The sequence below is a fragment of the Taudactylus pleione genome, unplaced genomic scaffold, assembly GCF_031769625.1.
Source record: "Taudactylus pleione unplaced genomic scaffold, aTauple2 ptg000602l, whole genome shotgun sequence".
Lineage (NCBI taxonomy): Eukaryota > Metazoa > Chordata > Amphibia > Anura > Myobatrachidae > Taudactylus > Taudactylus pleione.
Window position 1 is genome coordinate 4967009 of NW_028285004.1, and position 18355 is coordinate 4985363.

General features: G+C 43.6%; 1 protein-coding gene across 1 annotated transcript in view; it reads left to right on the forward strand.

The window, feature by feature from the left end:
- EDEM3 (ER degradation enhancing alpha-mannosidase like protein 3) overlaps nt 1-18355 on the forward strand; it is a 112363-nt gene that overhangs the window by 87945 nt on the left and 6063 nt on the right. The window contains exons 14-19 of the mRNA XM_088453910.1: nt 3698-3863; nt 7027-7181; nt 8767-8920; nt 9123-9317; nt 9879-10044; nt 12356-12541. Of these exons, the coding sequence (XP_088310036.1) occupies nt 3698-3863; nt 7027-7181; nt 8767-8920; nt 9123-9317; nt 9879-10044; nt 12356-12541 (1022 nt within the window). The remainder of the gene's footprint in view (nt 1-3697; nt 3864-7026; nt 7182-8766; nt 8921-9122; nt 9318-9878; nt 10045-12355; nt 12542-18355) is intronic.

Here is an 18355-nt window from a genome sequence, read left to right on the forward strand (position 1 = left end):
CACCATTTTCACTTATCCCCATATTCAATTTCAAAGACTTTTCGCAGGTGCGAAAACTCTTTGTAAAAAAACGGGGATAACTTTCCACCACTCAATAGGTGGCGAAAAAAGTGCAGAATTGGGGTTTTGGGGTACACAGACTTTTAAAAAGTACCCTGCAGCCCTTGGAATGTACCCTAAAAGTTATCTGTGTCAATAAATTTTTTAGAAAGTAGCATAGGACACCCCAAAAAAAGTGGTTTCGTTTTGGGGGGGTGAAAAAAAAAAAAAGTTGTGTGACAAACTTAAAAACTAGCGAAATTGACTCAGGGGGGTCCCCAAATATGCGGCAGGTGGATTTTTTAAGGATTTTTAAAGTCCACTTTAGGGACTTTAAAATATGCTTGCACCCATTTTCATGTACCACAAGTTTGATGGGACTAGTTTTTTTTTTTTTTTTTTTTTTAAATGAAGCTAAATTCTATTCTTCACCACTTGTTTAAAGGCGCATTAATGATTAATGCACCTGCCGCGGTAGTTTAAAAACCCCTAATACCTTTTGCAGGCCAATTCGGCAGTACCCATAGTGTTCCCCCATGTCTGACCATCTTTTGGGGGGTGATAGGCTGATTTCCCCAAAAGTGACAGGACTTTTCGTTACTTATCTTTCAGCAGGGTCCTGTTTTTGCCGATTCCTAATTGAATACGGGGATACGCGGGCACGCGTCCTTTATTTTATCCCCTGGAAAATCGTCAATGATGGCGAAAAGTCCAACCTCGGACATTTCGCCCCATAGTTTAGATTAACAGTAAACTGAAAAGTTATTGCATTACTGGTCTTTTTATTACTGTAGATAGTTTTTAAAATGAAAGTGATGGGTTATTTTCTAGGTAACAATGTTCCTCATCTTTGTGAAACAGATTAATGGTATTAAATGTGAATCCTATGTAACCCAAGGTGGAATTGTTTTACAGAACAGTCACTTGGGCTTTCATAAAGGCGTGGGAGCCACGTTTGAGCAGTGGGGAACCAATCCAGCACATTATTAATATTATTATTATTATTATTGCTCTGCATTAATAAATACAAAATAATAGTGATCTATTGTTAAACAGTATATCCGTTAACATTAGGGGGTTTTAGAAGCGGAGATGTTGCCCCTAGCAACCAATAAGATTTTAGATCATATCTTCTAGAAGGTGCTAGATACAGGTAAATGTTAAGTAGAAACTGATTGGGTGCTATGGGCAACATATCCACTTCTAAAAACCCGCACTTTAGTAAATATACCCCTAGGTCAGGGGCCTTTCTAGAGAGGAGGGGGCCTGTGTGCAGACTCCGAGACGGGCCCCCTCCTCTCCGCCCGGCAGCACACTGGCAGCACAATGAGCTGTGCGCGGCCAGTGCCGGAGTTATATAATCTGGGCACTAGAGTGTGCCCAGAGTCTATAGTGTATGCACAGGTCACCGGGAAAATGGCCGCGGCGGCCATTTTCCCTGTACTGCGCATGCGCAAACGACTGTAAAATGGTTGCCGCGGCCATTTTCCAGTCGTTTTACAGCGCCGGACCCCTGCGCCGACGTGGGCCTCCAGAGAGGAAAGTAATATTATGGGTGCAGGGTGTGCGGTGCGGGGCCTCCCTGGACCAGGGGCCCGTGTTCCCCGCACACCCTGAACCCTTTATAGATACGCCCCTGCCCTAGGTCTTGATTTTGAATTCTCTATTGCTACAGGGGAGGGCATGGATCAGGTATCCCTTCACTGACATGGCCACCAAATATCTAAGTTATGAGTATACAAAATTATAATAGATGGAATAAGAGTTGTAGTATAGACTCCTCCACTGTTGCTAAAATGTTGTAGTTAGGTTGTTTATTTGGCTTGGTGAAGAACTTGAGGCAAATATAATCTTTTCCTCCTGATACATTATATAGAAAAGGGGGCCCTAGACTGCACACCCTGAGTATATGTATAATGGGAGATGCTACCTGTGGAGACTATTGTTGCAAACACAAGAAGAGAAAGTACAAGTGCACAACTCCAACATTACTAATTATATATAATACATAATGTAATAAAATTTTGCAATAGATAGAGGTTTTAGCATAATCATCGTTATGGGCCTGCCCACCGCGCCCAGGTAACCTCTGAGGGTAGGTCCCTAGCATACTGGGGTTGAGATCCAGAGTGCAGGACACCCCCAAACAGGCCCAGCTGAGCCACCCCAGGGCATCACTCTAATGAGAAAAGGTGAAGTGTAAGATAGATGAGAGCAGCTACTGCTGCATATATAAGAAGGTGAAAAATGGAAGTTTAAAAATAATACATATATATTAAACAAACAATAGAGGTGCAGTAGCTGCTCTCATCTATCTTACACTTCACCTTTTCTCATTAGAGTGATGCCCTGGGGTGGCTCAGCTGGGCCTGTTTGGGGGTGTCCTGCACTCTGGATCTCAACCCCAGTATGCTAGGGACCTACCCTCAGAGGTTACCTGGGAGCGATGGGTAGGCCCATAACCATGGCCATGATTATGCTAAAACCTCCTGATACATTGCAAAACAGACTGAAAGCACTGTGGTGCCTGTGAACCACTGACATCCACTGAATTCTAAATATGCACTTAATACATTTAAAGCTATGTAGGTCTTTGTTGCTTTTAATCGAATACAAAAATTCTTCTTTTTTTTTTTTTTTTTTAAATTAAATTATACCCTCCCCAATCGTTGTCTCTCTTAGTATGACAGATTAAGGGCACATCAGCACTTTCAAAAACCTGCATACAGGGGTAGATTTACTAAGGAGAGACTTTTTTTTTTTTTTTTTGAATGTCGGCTGTTCTTGCTGTGGCATTTAAAAAGCAATAATATTAAATGCAACACTCTTTTGACAAAGTTTGTGCTTATAAAATGTACCCCAACATGTAATGTGCAGTGTGTTGGGTTTTTTTTTTTTTTGTAATTGTTGAGTTGTCTTTTAGCAGCTCCTTTATGGTTTGCCAGAATCCATTTTGGCCTTTAGTTTAATCTATATAAAGCATGCCTAAATATTTTCAAATGCAATTTTGGACTTTATAGTAAATAAAGAAGTTATGTTATTAAAAGGGAGGTATCCTCTTAACGATTTAACCAAGCAATTGCATGATAAAGACGTCGTTATCGTGCATTCGCTTGCAAATCGCGCATGCATCGGGCATGTTTTGGTCGGAAGCGACCAGCGATGCGCGTGGTTGCTTCCGACATCGCCCGTACATGCTGGTCAACCTGATGATCTTGTCAGGTTCAGCGTGTGCGGGGATGAGGGATGTGCCTGGACTGAACAAGTGATCGTCACTAGATATACAAACGAGAGCACGATTGCAATGTCGTAATCGTGCTCTCGTTTGTATATCTATAAGTGGATACCCACCTAAACAGTAAAACCTGCATTTTAAAAACACAAAACAAGAGAAAATTATGCGATACAGGGAAACCTAAATATATTGTATCATTGCTTAGAATAGATTGAGTCTTCGCATGTGACATGATCCATCAAGTGTGTTTTAAGGCCTTACCTAGTTTTAGGGCTGAAGATCATTAGAACTGGATGCATATATAAACTTCTAGAAGGTCAGTAAGTGTTGTGCAATTAGACTATTATAGAGTATTCTTCTTTTACACTCCATGAAATGCTGCTTTTGAAATAACTGGACATGTGTCTGTATTTTCTGTTAAAGGATGGATTCCTTTTTCCTGGCAGAGATGTTTAAATATCTGTATTTGCTATTCTCTGAGAGGGAAGACCTTATATTTGATATAGAGGATTATATTTTTACTACAGAAGCTCACCTCTTGCCTCTTTGGCTATCTACAGCAAACCACACACAATCTAAGAAAAATATGGTACGTATAACGTTTTGTTTTTCTTTTTGGGCCATAAGCCCATAGACCCAGTTTCTGATCATAATCCATCAATTGCTGAAACAGGGCTGCTGTCTACTGTTTTTTCTCTTTTGGCTCATGAATTTACATGTAAAACTTCTCTGCTTGTTTGTTGGGATATAACGCACAAATTGTACACACTGCACATTATTGGCTTAGAACATTTCTTTCTTTCAGATAAGCCTTAATTGTGATATCATTTATGTCATGAAACACATTTTATTATGTTACATCTGTCAGCACAAGATCAATTTGAAGCATGAAAGAAAACAATTCCGAAAATAGTTTAATCTATTTACAATTCCGCACTTGACATTCATCTATTATGGAGCTTTTAGAATAGAACAATTAAAAATAGAACTTGACCCATTCCTGATTTATTTTGTCAAATGTCTAGGTAACCAACATGCAACTCTGTGCTGCACAGCAGATGGGACTATTTGATTAATGACGCCATGCTGCTAAATGCAGCATCGAACTGCACATCGCGCCATCGTACACCCATATCGTTCCATCACGTTGTCCCGTCGGCTGTGTACGCTATTGCATAGTGTTTTCCCAGCTTTATAGGCTCCCACATTTTACTCTTTGTTTAAGGCCTCTGACAGCATGCAAAGGGGAGTGATGTCAATAGCCATAACTGTAAGCCTAATTTTATTGATGGTTTATTTTATTGATGGTTGTGGCTGTAACTTTTGTGCGATTGTATTCTCTCTCTCTCCCACTCTCACTCTGTGTATATGTATATACAGTTCATCCGGAAAGTATTTACAGAGCTTCACTTTTTCCACATTTTGTTAAGTTACAGCTTTATTCCAAAATGAATAAATTATTTTTTGTCCTCAAAGTTCTACACACACACTACCCCATAATGACCACGTGTAAAGTTTTTTTGAGATTTTTGCAAATTTATAAAAAAAAAAAAAAAAAAAAGACTAAAGGTGCATACACACGTAAAGATTTTCTGTCCAACCATCCAACTAGTTGATTGGTTGGAATGAAAATCTGGTAACGTATGCGAGTAAATGATCAGCAATTTGCTCTTAAATGCCAGAAAACAGATGAAAATGGTCATTCAGACAAGTTTGAACAAATTGTTTAGATCAAACATTTAACAAACAGTTTTTGTCCATTTTCCGGCATTTGGGAGCAAATTGCTGATTGTCATTTGCTTTCATACCTTACCAGATTTTCATTCCAACCAATCAACTAGTTGGATGGTTGGACAGAAAATCTTTACGTGTGTATGCAGCTTTAGAAATCACAAGTACATAAGTATTCACAGCCTTTGCCATGAAGCGCAAAATTGAGTTCAGGTGCATCCTGTGTCCACTGATCATCCTTGAGATGTTCCTACAGCTTAATTGGAGTCCACCTGTGGTAAATTCAGTTGATTGGACATGATTTTGAAATCCTACACCTGTCTATATAAGGTCCCACACTTGACAGTGGATGTCAGAGCACAAACCAAGCATGAAGTCCAAGGAATTGTCTGTAGACCTCCGAGACAGGATTGTCTCGAGGCACAAATCTGAGGAAGTGTACAGAAAAATATCTGCTGCTTTGAGGGTCCCAATGAGCACAGTCGCCTCCATTATCCGTAAAGGAAGAAGTTTGGAACCACCAGGACTCTTCCTAGAGTTGGCCGGCCATCTAAACTGAGCGATGGTGGGAGAAGGGCCCTAGTCAGTGAGGTGACCAAGAACCCGATGGTCACTCTGTCAGAGCTACAGCATTCCTCTCTGGAGAGAGGAGAACCTTCCAGAAGGACAACCATCTCTGCAGCAATCCACCAATCAGGCCTGTATGGTAGATTGGCCAGACGGAAGCCACTCCTTTAGTAAAAAGTACATGGCAGCCTGGAGTTTGCCAAAATGCACCTGAAGGACTCTCAGACCATGAGAAAACAAAATTCTCTGGTCTGATGATTGAACTCTTGGGCGTGAATGGCAGGCGTTATGTTTGGAGGAAACCAGGCACCGCTCATCACCAGGCCAATACAATCCCTACAGTGAAGCATGGTGGTGGCAGCATCATGCTGTGGTGATGTTTTTCAGCGGCAGGAACTTGGAGACTAGTCAGGATAGAGGGAAAGATGAATGCAGCAATGTACAGAGACATCCTGGATGAAAACCTGCTCCAGACCGCTCTTGACCTCAGACTGGAGCGACGGTTCATCTTTCAGCAGGACAACGACCCTAAGCACACAGCCAAGATATCAAAGGAGTGGCTTCAGGACAACTGTGAGTGTCCTTGAGTGGCCCAGCCAGAGCCCAGACTTGAATCAGATTTGAACATTTCTGGAGCGATCTGAAAATGGCTGTACACCGACGCTTCTCATCCAACCTGATGGAGCTTGAGAGGTGCTGCAAAGAGGAATGGGTGAAACTGCCCAAAGATAGGTGTGCCAAGCTTGTGCCATCATATTCAAAAAGACTTGAGGCTGTAATTGCTGCCAAAGATGCATCAACAAAGTATTGAGCAACGGCTGTGACTACTTTTGTACATGTGATTTCTTAGGTTTTTTTTTTTATTGAATTTGCACAAATCTCAAAAAAACTTTACACGTTGTCATTATGGGGTATTGTGTGTAGACTTTTGAGGACAAAAAATAATTTATTCCATTTTGGAATAAGGCTGTAACCTGACAAACTGTGGGAAAAAGTGAAGCCCTGTGAACACTTTCCGGATGCACTGTGTATATGTATGTATGTATGTATGTATGTGTGTGTGTATATATAATATATATGTGTGTGTACGCCAAGGTACGCAACTCACGATTTTTTTTTTGCGGCAAAAGTATCATTCGGGGGACTGTCCAAAGGGCTCTGTAAGAAATCCTCACATTTTTACCAAAAAATAGGGATTTTGCACATTTTTCCCCATTTCTCAAAATGGAGGAAAGTTTTCGCCATTTTTACATGAAAAATCGACGCTAATATCGCCGGTAATTGAATCCGGCCCTCATTTTGTATACTAAATAGTTCCATATTGTGTGCTTTAGACTTTTTTTTTTTTTTTTTTTTTTACTGCTTTGTCTTAACCTGTTTTTTTGTTTATTGCAGTTTTAAATAACCTAAGGTACAGATTAGCTGATTTACAAGACATTCATATTTGCTTACAGACTACACAGTACACGGAGCTTGACGATAGCAATTTCGATTGGTCGTGTCCAAACACTCAAATCCTTTTTCGCAATGACCCTCTGTATGCTCAGAGCATCCGGGAACCCTTAAAAAATGTGGTTGATAAGAATTGTCCTCGTACTACTTCTAGAATGTAAGTGATTTGTATTTTCTTCACTTGTAATCGGTGAATGTGCTAAAAATGTATATGAATATGTGCGTGTATATAATATAATTATTACTAAGATTAAATATGAAAACCTGTTTTTTTGAAAGTTTAATATTTTTAGGGCGATATCCAATTGGATGCAATAATGCGAAAAATTAACGTAAAGTTTTCGCGCACACTTCGGGGATTTTAGTGCGATAATTTTGCGCTTTTTGCCTATGCACGCTGCTGTTTTTCGCACTATCTTTGTACAAAAGACTCGATGCGACATTTACCCGAAAAATTGTCAGTGGTCTAACCTGCAAAAAGTACAGCAGAAATTAAGGAGATCTGTCTGTACCCCATAAAAAGGCAAACTGACATAGGTAAACAGTATAGAAGTGTATTAGTGGCCCTAATAAAAGTATTTGGGGTTCTTAAATTGTGACCTATGGCTGCTATATGCATTTTGCTATAACAGTGGAAAAATGATAGACAGCTGGTTTTTTTTGCTAAAATAAAGGCTGTATTTAAATTGGGGTTGCATAAAAATATACCTGCACCCTTTTTAATGTAAGTTTAGGGAAAAGTTTGCACAAGTGTAAACTTTCTGCAAAACCGCGGCTTATCGCAGCTAATAGGATACAGCCCTTAGAATAAAACAAAACAAGCCTAAAACAACCAAAAGCCAATATAAATTACCAGTAAATATGCACATTATTCGTCATTGATTGCACAAACTCAAGATTAGGTATCTGGAACCAGTCTGTCACCTACTTGAGAACCGAACGCCCAGCATAATTCAATGCTGGGATACCGTGAACTTTGATATGGTGTACATATTTTTAATGTTGGATGCCATTTCACATAGGGCAAGTGCCTGAATTAAAAAAACATTTTTTAATTTTAAAGAGGCATCTGCAGGACTACTGTTGTTGTCATCTGTGTACCGCCTCTGGGTATAAAATGAGCCAGTTACCTGCTTCATTTACTGACGGCTACATCAAATACATCCATAACATGTCATAACAAATCTTGTACAAACCATGCCCATGGCTGCACAGGCCGAATGCTCCTCAGCCGAGCACTCACCTAAGGTTTTTGCATATATTTTGATTAGAACCAAAGTGCATTGGTGCATACCATTTCCACTAGAGTATGTAAATCGCTCATGGCTTACTGTCATTGACCAATGAAAACAGATGTGGTCTTCTGCCATCCTTGTTATAAAGACCTTGGTCAATGTGAAGTACTGTATAAGCACTTTGTAACACTTATATAAAATCATATTTTATGTAATAAATGAACTCAGAAAGGGGAGGTAGTTGGCATCCCGGCGGTCAGAATCCCTATCGCTGACATCCTAACGGTAAGTATTAGGGTAGGGGTTAGGGTTAAGCTGCAAGGGGTGGGGGGGTTAGGGATTAACTACAGGAGAAGAGGGTTAGGGCACTTACCTGTAAATGTCTAGATGCCACTGTCGGTATTCTGATCACTGGCATCCTGACCACCGGGATCCCCTACCCAACCCCTCAGACAGCAAATGTTCTGTGACTTCTACTAATAGGAAGTTATATTCTACTTTTGCCAGAGATGACATTTCTGGCAATGGAAACAGGCCTCCATTACGTGCTAGAGATTTTATGGCCAGTAACCCCGAACATTTGGACATCCTGAAGAAGATGGGAGTGAGTCTGATTCACCTGAAAGATGGAAGAGTTCAGCTAGTCCAACATGCCAATCAAGTAAGTGGATCCTTGGGAAGTTTTGTGTTCAGCTGAGAAAGTTGCCTCAAGCAGGAGGTTTTACAGATTTGTAAATGTTTTCAAAATGGAACTACAAACAAATGACATGAAGTTGTCCTTCCATTTAAAGAGTCAGCTGTTTGTTTGTTTATAAACTCTACAAGGTGGAAAGAAACATGATTACAAGTGGTCTGTGTTTCAGGCTGCTAGTTCTATAGATGCAGAAGATGGTTTACGTTTTATGCAAGAAATGATTGAGCTCTCCAGCCAGCAACAGAAAGAGCAGCAGTTGCCTCCCCGTGCAGTGCAAATAGTCTCTCACCCATTTTATGGAAGAGTGGTATTGACTGCAGGACCTGCCCAGTTTGGAATGGATTTATCCAAGCACATTGTAGGGGTATGTTTATACAGGCTAATCATTTATTGCTTTGTTCTTCTCTGTGTCCTTACTATATAGAGTACATGCCCTTTTATCAACTTCCTTTTACCTGGCTTATTTAAAGTGGACATCACACTTGAAATAATAATGTAATATGGATAATGTATGTACTGCAACATCCATGGTATTTAACAATGATACACTGGAAAGCCTGAATGATGTGCTGCAGGAGTGTTTATTTTTTTTTTAGTTGCTTATTATGAAAATAAAAATGTTTTCTATATATTACAAATTGGAGTGACCAGCAGGGACTGCTACTGTATTTTATTATGAACCCTTTAACTAATACCAGTGGTTTTGAAGGGGACAGACCCAGTTTAATCAAACCTATTTACATCACATTGAGTGACATGTTGGGGTGTTTAATAATGACTAATACTGAGCACACAAACTGTAAATGGGCAGCATGCATGGGTGGGTTGAAAGACATGCATTCTTTTTATTGGTCTCTGTATTGTAAACGTGCTGGGGAAAGGATCAATTTTAAGCAGATTAATTTATTGATTCATTTTGTTACAGAGCCGTGGCTTTGTAGCCAAAGCTGTACCATACAGTGGCTGCTCCGAAATAACCAACATGGAGGCAATAAAAGGGAGAATTGCACTAATGCAGAGAGGTCAGTGCATGTTTGCAGAGAAGGCTCGGAACGTGCAAAAATCTGGGGCCATCGGAGGAATCGTCATTGGTAGGCACTTATTACGTGCAGGCCTCTTTCCAAGCGTGCTTCTGGTTTTTTGACTGTCAAAAAAAAAATATATATATATATATATATATATATATATATATATATAATATTGCTTTCAGCATCACTTTTATTCCTTTTGTTGTCATGTGAAATGATTGTTCAATAATACACCTTCTAGTCCTACAGACAAGGGCCCTCATTCAGAGCTGGACGCTCTGAACAGAGCGCACGCTCTGAATGAGGGCCGTCCTCCATAATTATGGAGCGTCCTCCTGTGTGGGTCACCACCCACAGCCTATACGAGTGTGCAGATTGATGGCCGCGATGGTCTTGACCATCGCCACTGCGAGCCGGAGCCTGCGGTTGAGTTTCTCAACCGCAAGGCCCGGAGTGATTTTGGCTCTATCAGAGCCAAAATCACTCCCACTGACATCACTAGTGATGTCAGTGGGCCGGCTTCTGACGGTAGGTGTTCCCTTGGGAACGCCCCCGTCTGGGAGGCACGCCCACCAAAGGGGGCGTGCTGTCAATCAACATCGACAGCACCTCCCCTTTGATCAGACACAACGAGCGAAGGAAAGTCCTTCGCTCGTCGCGTCTGGCGCATGCGCACGACGGAGCTCCCGCCGTCGTGCGCATGCGCAGTGCACACCATCGACCCACTTGCGAGAGGACAGCCGCTTGCGAGTGGGTCTGAATCAGGGCCAAGGTATGTTGCTATTGGACTTAAGTACTGCAGTACCTAGGATTTGGGTCAATAACAGAAGGTCTGTTCTCTGTGCAGCTTTCCCTTCTTTCTTATGTAATTTATTTCCTTGGCCTAGAAGCTGCACAACAGCTTTCTTCTACTCCATTACTGGTGTGTCTTATCTGCAACATTGATAATGGAAACTCTAAATAGTTGAATAGGGGCTGTGCACTCTGTCAAGAACGGAAGGTGAAAGGTACTGCCATACCATTAGCTAAAATATGGGCGGCAGCTAGAAAAAGGGATACTATACCATTAGCTTTGCTACTACCTAGGTTAATGTATCTTTATCAAATAGACTGGATGGAATCTTCCCTGGACATGGAGTCCAGATGAATTTCTCTCGATCTGGCTTCCATACGTCCATACATTGCCTCTCCATGTGAGGGAATTCACAACAAAAGCCGTTTCCCTAACTTCCTGGTATCATTTAGACGTTCCCACCCTTTTAAGGTTATACATGATGCCTGAATGTCTTTGTTTCTGTCAGTGTTGTCTCTCCCTTTCCTTGTTGCTGCATTTTGGCCTTTTCTTGATGCCAATTCAGGTCTTCTTGAACCCCATGTGATACAGGGTTTATCAGTGTTAATCCTCCCCACAGATTATATAAACCCACCAGCTGCTGTTTTGTTATGGGTTGGAACAATGGCACAGTGTTGTGATTTCTCATATTTAACTCTATTCATCATTCCATCTCCATTATATTACTGTGATGTTTAATCTTGGTATTAATTTCATAGCCATAGCTGACTTGTTACCTAAAATCACTATGTTTCTGTTCCTGTATGGCATGATGCTTTTCTCAACAAATACATTTGAAATAAAGAAGGGAAGGTGGACTACTTAGGAAATACACACACGTCTAGATGACCCATCTTTACTTATGTACTGTAGAAGTATACCTAGATGGTATACAATCAGGAAGCCGGCTGCCTTAATACCGGCAGCCGGCTTCCCGACTGTCATATCCCGGCGAGGGATGAAATGCCGGGCGTCTAGATGTAGACTCCTGGCATTTCCCCGACGCCGGGAGGCCGTAATATCCCTAGCAGTGCCCCCTGCCAGTATAGAACAGGCCCCACTTACCCCTCTCCTACTTATCTCTCTTCACGCTGGCCGCTGGGCACCGCTCCTTCGTAGACGCCTGCCGTTCACTGGATCTAACTAGATCCAGCAGGGCAGGCCGCTCACATCGCAGGTGACGTCATGACGTCACCCGCGCACTGCATCACTGGGAACACTGGCCTCTGAAGCGATCAGAGACTTCTCTGATCGCTTCAGAGACCAGCATTCCAAGTTTAAACAGAAATATTATGTGGCCCAGTCACCCCTGCCGCAATTTGAGTGGAGCTCCGATCGTGGCAGGGTGACTGGGCCACATAATATATGTATTTGGGCCACATAAAATGCTTCTTTGGGCCGCGAGTTTGACATACCTGATGTACAGTAATCCTGTATTTTTTCTGTGTATTCCCTGCATTCAGTTCTACTTTGTGTGTGTGTGTGTGTGTGTGTGTGTGTGTGTGTGTACATTTATTTTCAAGTGAGTATTTTGTGTTGCAGATGACAATGATGGTAGCAGCAGTGACACAGCTCCTCTGTTCCAAATGGCCGGGGATGGAAAGAACACAGATGACATTACAATACCGATGTTGTTTTTGTTCAGCAAAGAAGGAAATATTATTCTTGATGCACTTCGTGAATACCAAGAAGTGGAGGTTCTCCTGTCTGATAAGGCCAAAGACAGAGGTAATCTATAGAAACACTGACAATAGCATTCTATAACAACAACCATTCAATATGAAGTCTACAAAACAAAATTGCTGAGTTATTAAACAATATCTAAAGACAAGCCCAAATAACATTATTATGGAAAAATATAATTGGATTTGGATAATGATTTAAATGTATAATATGCAGAGCAATGTATAAAATCTACTAGAACACAATAATATATCACCCAAGTCATCTCAATTCCTGCCACAGTATATTTGTATTGATTATGTTCAATTTGGTGCCAAAAACACATATTATTATTAGTGTTAATTCTAGCACCCTGCACCTGTCACAACCCATGCAGTTCTTCTTTCCTGCCTGGGGTGTCACACTCTGCTCTGGTGCTTCTAGCACACTCAGCTGATGCAACAAACTGCTGAGATACAGAACAGAGTGTGCTAGAAGCACCATAACAGATAGCGACACCCCAGACAGGAAAAAGAAACTGCACGGGTTGTGACAGATGCAGGATGCTAGAATGAACACTACATTATTCGGTCAAAATAATTTTTGCCGAATACCACTAAGATACATGTCACAGCTGTTAGGGATTGTAGTATTTCCAACAAGTCTACTTGTTACAAAAACATGTGATCAAGAATATTAAGCTTACTTTACTTTTGTTGTTGTGTTTTTTAAATGTAATTTTCTTAGATGGTTTGTGGTTTTCAGTAATTTTCTGTCTTCAGCTCCAAAAATCATCAAAGTTAGTGTACAAGATATCTTAACAAAGGCAAACAAAGCTCCGGACAAAAATATGAATGCAGGGTGCCCTCCTATAAATTGATATATGCAGGCTTTCTTTTGTGTGAATCTAAATAGCCTCATCAAACAGAAAAAAACAGGCGGCACTTGATATAGAAAAAGTTTTTGCTTGATTCTATATGTACGGTCCTGATGAAAAGGTCTTAGGACCTTGAAGCGTCGATATTTCCCTGTACCCATGTTCTTATTTACCGTATATACTTGAGTATAAGCCGAGTTTTTCAGCATTTTTTGTGCTGAAACCCCCCCCCCCCCTTCCCCTTGGCTTATACTCGAGTGATGTTCCAGGACCAGGGCTGGTTCTCCCGTTACGCAGCTGAGTAGGGCACCACATATTGGAGGGCGCCTCCCTCAGCTGCGTACCATGCGGGCCGCGGTGCAGACTGTGTCTCTGTGACACAGCTCCACCCCGTGTGTAGCGCTGATCGGACGGAGTTTGGTCAGCACTACACAGTGCCAAACACACAGCCGCCGGCAACGGCAGCTGTGTGTTTGTTGTAATTAGCAGCCGATGAGAGTCTGTCAGACTCTCATCGGCTACTGCTGCTCCTACTGCGGGAGCCATCTTCTGGGTAATGGGAGAGATGTCATGACGTCTCTCCCATAACGCAAAGCGGCCGGATGAGCCGGTAGCAGCGTCGGGACCAGGAGCGGGGCTTCAGGTTAGTGTTTTTTTTTTTTTTTTATGACTTCTCTCTACGGGGGGGCAGTACCAGGGGGGATATTGCTACTGGGGCACTACCAGGGGGGGATATTACTACTGGGGGCACTACCAGGGGGGGATATTACTACTGGGGGCACTACCAGGGGGGGATATTACTACTGGGGGCACTACCAGGGGGGATATTACTACTGGGGGCACTACCAGGGGGGGAAAATTACTACTGGGGGCACTACCAGGGGGGGGATATTACTACTGGGGGCACTGCCAGGGGGGGATATTACTACTGGGGCCACTACCAGGGGCGGATATTACTACTGGGGCCACTACCAGGGGGGGATATTACTACTGGGGGCACTACCAGGGGGGGATATTACTACTGGGGGCACTACCAGGGGGGATTACTACTGGGGGCAGTACCGGGGGGGGGGGGTGTATTACTACCAGTAGCTGCTGCATTTCCCACCCTAGGCTTATACTCGAGTCAATAAGTTTTCCCAGTTTTTTGTGGTAAAATTAGGTACCTCGGCTTATATTCGGGTCCACTTATACTCGAGTATATACGGTACTCAGTAATATTTTTTTTCATGTTTCTAATGAGGAGTGCCTCCTGTTTGGTGAGGCTATTTAGCTTCACACAAAAGAAAGACTAATATATATATATATATATATATATATATATATATATGTATATGTATGTATGTGTGTGTGTATATATATATAATTAGTGTAGGTATGAAAGTGATGCTGTATTTACAGTTCATATACGTTCATGATGTTTTTCCTTTTTTACCTGTGCTGCACCTGGAATATCAGCAACCATTTTTAAAGGTAAAATAATCCCAAACTACATTATTGATAGCAGTAAGTATTTATTAAGGGGCAACATAATATTTTGAACATGTTGGTTCATATGTGAATTTCAGATATTTAGACAAATATATATAGATATACAATTACAAATTTATTCACCTCTATGGCATTTTTCACAGCAGTCTCCTATGCCTGTGGGGGGAAGCGATCACAGTGATCGCACCCCCCCTGGCTTTGTGCAGGGCTGAAGGACTCACAGCGCCCCCCTCCCCAGTGCGCAGCTTCACAGAGCTGCGAAAGTGTGTTTTGGTTTTGTTTTGCTCAAGGGGGCGTGGCCATGCCTCCCGCGATGAGGCCACGTCCCCTCTGTACCTGGGTCCAGCAGGGCTCACTACGGCCTTGCCCACTGGCGCAATGTGTAATTTATCTGTATTAATGGAGAGTATTTGGCACAATTCAGAATTTGTCTACAACAGGCTAACCACAACTAAACATCTTAGTTTTAACGGCATATGTTAGGGACAAAAATTAAAACTCAAGACAGATTCTGGGAGACAGCAATAGCCTGGGTGTTTCCAAAATATGTGCCTTATCATAACGTGGCAAAAAGAAAACCCATTGATGAAGGAAACTCCAATGGATTCTTTCCTAGAGCATGGCAGAAAGCATGTGAGATACCAAGTGGAGGAAGATATTGAGGTCTGATGAGCCCAAGATTGAATTTTTTGGCCTCCAAGCTTGATGCTGTGCTTGATTAGCATGTCTCATTATCCCAAGAGCTTAATGATGGCAGAGCAAAATGCTATAATTATTCCGATCAGCTTCATAGACTGGAGAACCTGGCAAAATGGATGGCATAAGGCACAGAAAATGTTGCAGGTTAAATTGTTGCAGTGTGCAAGAGACCTAATGCTGGGTACACACTGGCTGATATATCTGCCATTCAATCGAACAGCCGATATATCATGTGTGCATCGGCCAGTGTGTACCAGCGATAAGTCTGTGAAGGACGTCATTCACAAACATTTTGTACATCACAGCCGATGGCGGCTATATCTGCTCATCGTGCTGTGTGTACGGGCGGTCAGCTGACAGCCCATACACTTGCTGCAGATGCCACCGAGGAGAGGGATGCCATACAACCCCCAGCCAGTGGGACCAGATGACAGTGGTGGTGGTTCAGTGTGTATGAACAACCATCATCTGCAGATATATCTTTCAGGTGTGTACCCAGCTTTAGGACAATGAGCCAAAGATTACAGCAAAAGCTGCATTTAAGTGAAAAGATAGTGTCCTGGAGTTACCTTGTCAGAACCCGTGTCTGAATCCTGTGAACTAATTTAAGAGTTAATATTCACCAACTGTCCTCATCCAACCTGATGGAACATTGCAAAAGAGAATGTGTGACAGTTGCAGTGTCTGAAGGGTCTTCTGTACTAAGCCTTTGAGAGAGAGAAAGTGAATGCAGATAAAGTACCAACCAATCGGCTCCCAACTGTAACTTTTCAAACAACTTGTAAAGTGACAGTTAGGATCTGATTGGTTGGTACTCTATCTCCGTCCAAGGCTTAGTTGTAAGATGTATAGTTAAAATATATAGAATATAAAATCTATTTTGTCAAGATGTGTGATTTGGTACAGTGTATGATAAGGTCTTTCATTGGCAGATAATGGGATTTCTACTTCAGGGTCCATAGGGGTCCACAGGGTGACCTTGGGGTATAGCTGGATCCTGGATCCTCGGGCACCACGGAGTTAAAGCTTTCAGCTGCTCCCAGGATGCACTTGGGTCCAACCTCCCCTATACCCCGCCCCCGAGCCACAGGCACCTCAGTTTTAGATGGTGCCCGGCCGGAGTCGGGTCACCCTGCGGGGTGGGCTGCTGGAGCAGCCCCCTAAAGCTTTTAATTTTTTATTTAACTTAGTTAAATTTATTTATTTATTTTTTACTACAGTTTTTCTACAGAGCGGCAGCGCTGGGCTGTCTGTACAGACGCCCACGCTGCCGCTCCTTCTCCCTGCTGGCGCCGCGACGCCAGCACTGAACTGGGGATCGCGGCGGGGGAAGCCAGAGTCTCTACTAGCCGGACTCTGGTTTCCCCCGGGACTGCTGCCGGAAGACGCCGGGGAGATCAGGTAAGCCGCGCACCGCTGATTAGCGGCGGTGCGCGGGTTCCTTTCAAATGCAGTCCCATGCCCCCGGTTCTAGGGGACAGACCGGGGGCGCTAGCGGTGGCGGCGGGCCCCCCCTCCAGCGGAGGCATACCCCGCCAGACCACTAGACCACCAGGGTAAATTAAGCGGCAAGCGGGATGCCGGCAAGCCCTGGGGTTAATATGCTAGCCAGGGGAGGAAGCCTTCCCTGTCTAGCGGCTCCTCCCCTCAGCTCAGCGCGCCTTTCAGCTCGTAGTCTGGCGTCGCAGAGCTGCAGCTACACGGCCACTCCTCCTCTGAGGTCTCCAGCGGCCATTTTCTCTGTGGCAGTGTGGATACTCTCAGGGAGCACGCGGACCGGTCCCCCTGTGTACCTCTCCCCTGCAGAAGGACAGTGTACACAGCACTATAGCCCTCCCAGACACTGAATCTGGGAGGTTGATTGTAGTGGAAAGGTGCAGTGAGTATATCTTCCTGCATGGTATGTGACTTTTGCTAGTGCTGCCTGTCTGTGTCTTTTTTCTACTTACTGTCAGCCTATACCTATCCCTTTCCTTCTCCTACAAGCCCTACAGGTGTGCGGGGGAAGGGTGTTTCTACAGACCTCACCGTCACATACAGTTGTGTGCTACACGGTGCCATATTGTGGGCTGTTGTCCAGCACACGGGTGAGTGCGCACGTTTTCTTCCAACGTCATGTCCGAGGAGGAGATTGAGCACTCCGGGGCTCCGGTATTGTTCTCCTGCAGGCGCTGTTCTGCAGGAGTTGATAGGGAGGATTTGTCACAGGACGGCCTGTGCGGACAGTGCCAGGCGCTCCCTGGTATGTCTAAACCTCCCATGTCGCAAGAGCCACCGTGGGCGATGTTTACCCAGGTGCTGGTGTCCATCGCGGACCGTCTGTCGGTCCCGACTGCCACCCCTACTAGGGCGTTGCCCCAGCCTGCCATCCCCCATTCCCCGGGTGTCCCACAATTATTGCAGACTCCCCCGGGGTCTCAGCCTGTTGGTCCCTATGCAGGGTTGCCAATGTATATTCAGTCCACCCCTGTGGCACAGCAGGCTGTGGTGCCGTTTCAGGCTCCTGTGGCAACTCCTCCACCCTGGGTGGATGCGCTTTCCCACACTGTCCAAGATTTGGCGGCAACATCTTCGGCCTTTCAGTCGATGTTGCGCAGTGACGTGCCCTCCAGGGCGTCTAAACGCTCAGTCATGGCGCAGGCTGCGCATCTTCCGGATTCTGAGGGGTCCTCGGACGATGGTGAGGTGCAGGATGACTCAGCCTCTGATGCCTCAGTCCAGGAGGTAGACAGTAAGTCTTCCATCAATGTGCGGGCTCTGGTTAAGGCGGTGCGGGCCATTCTTCTGATTGAGGATGAGGCACCCGCTCCCAA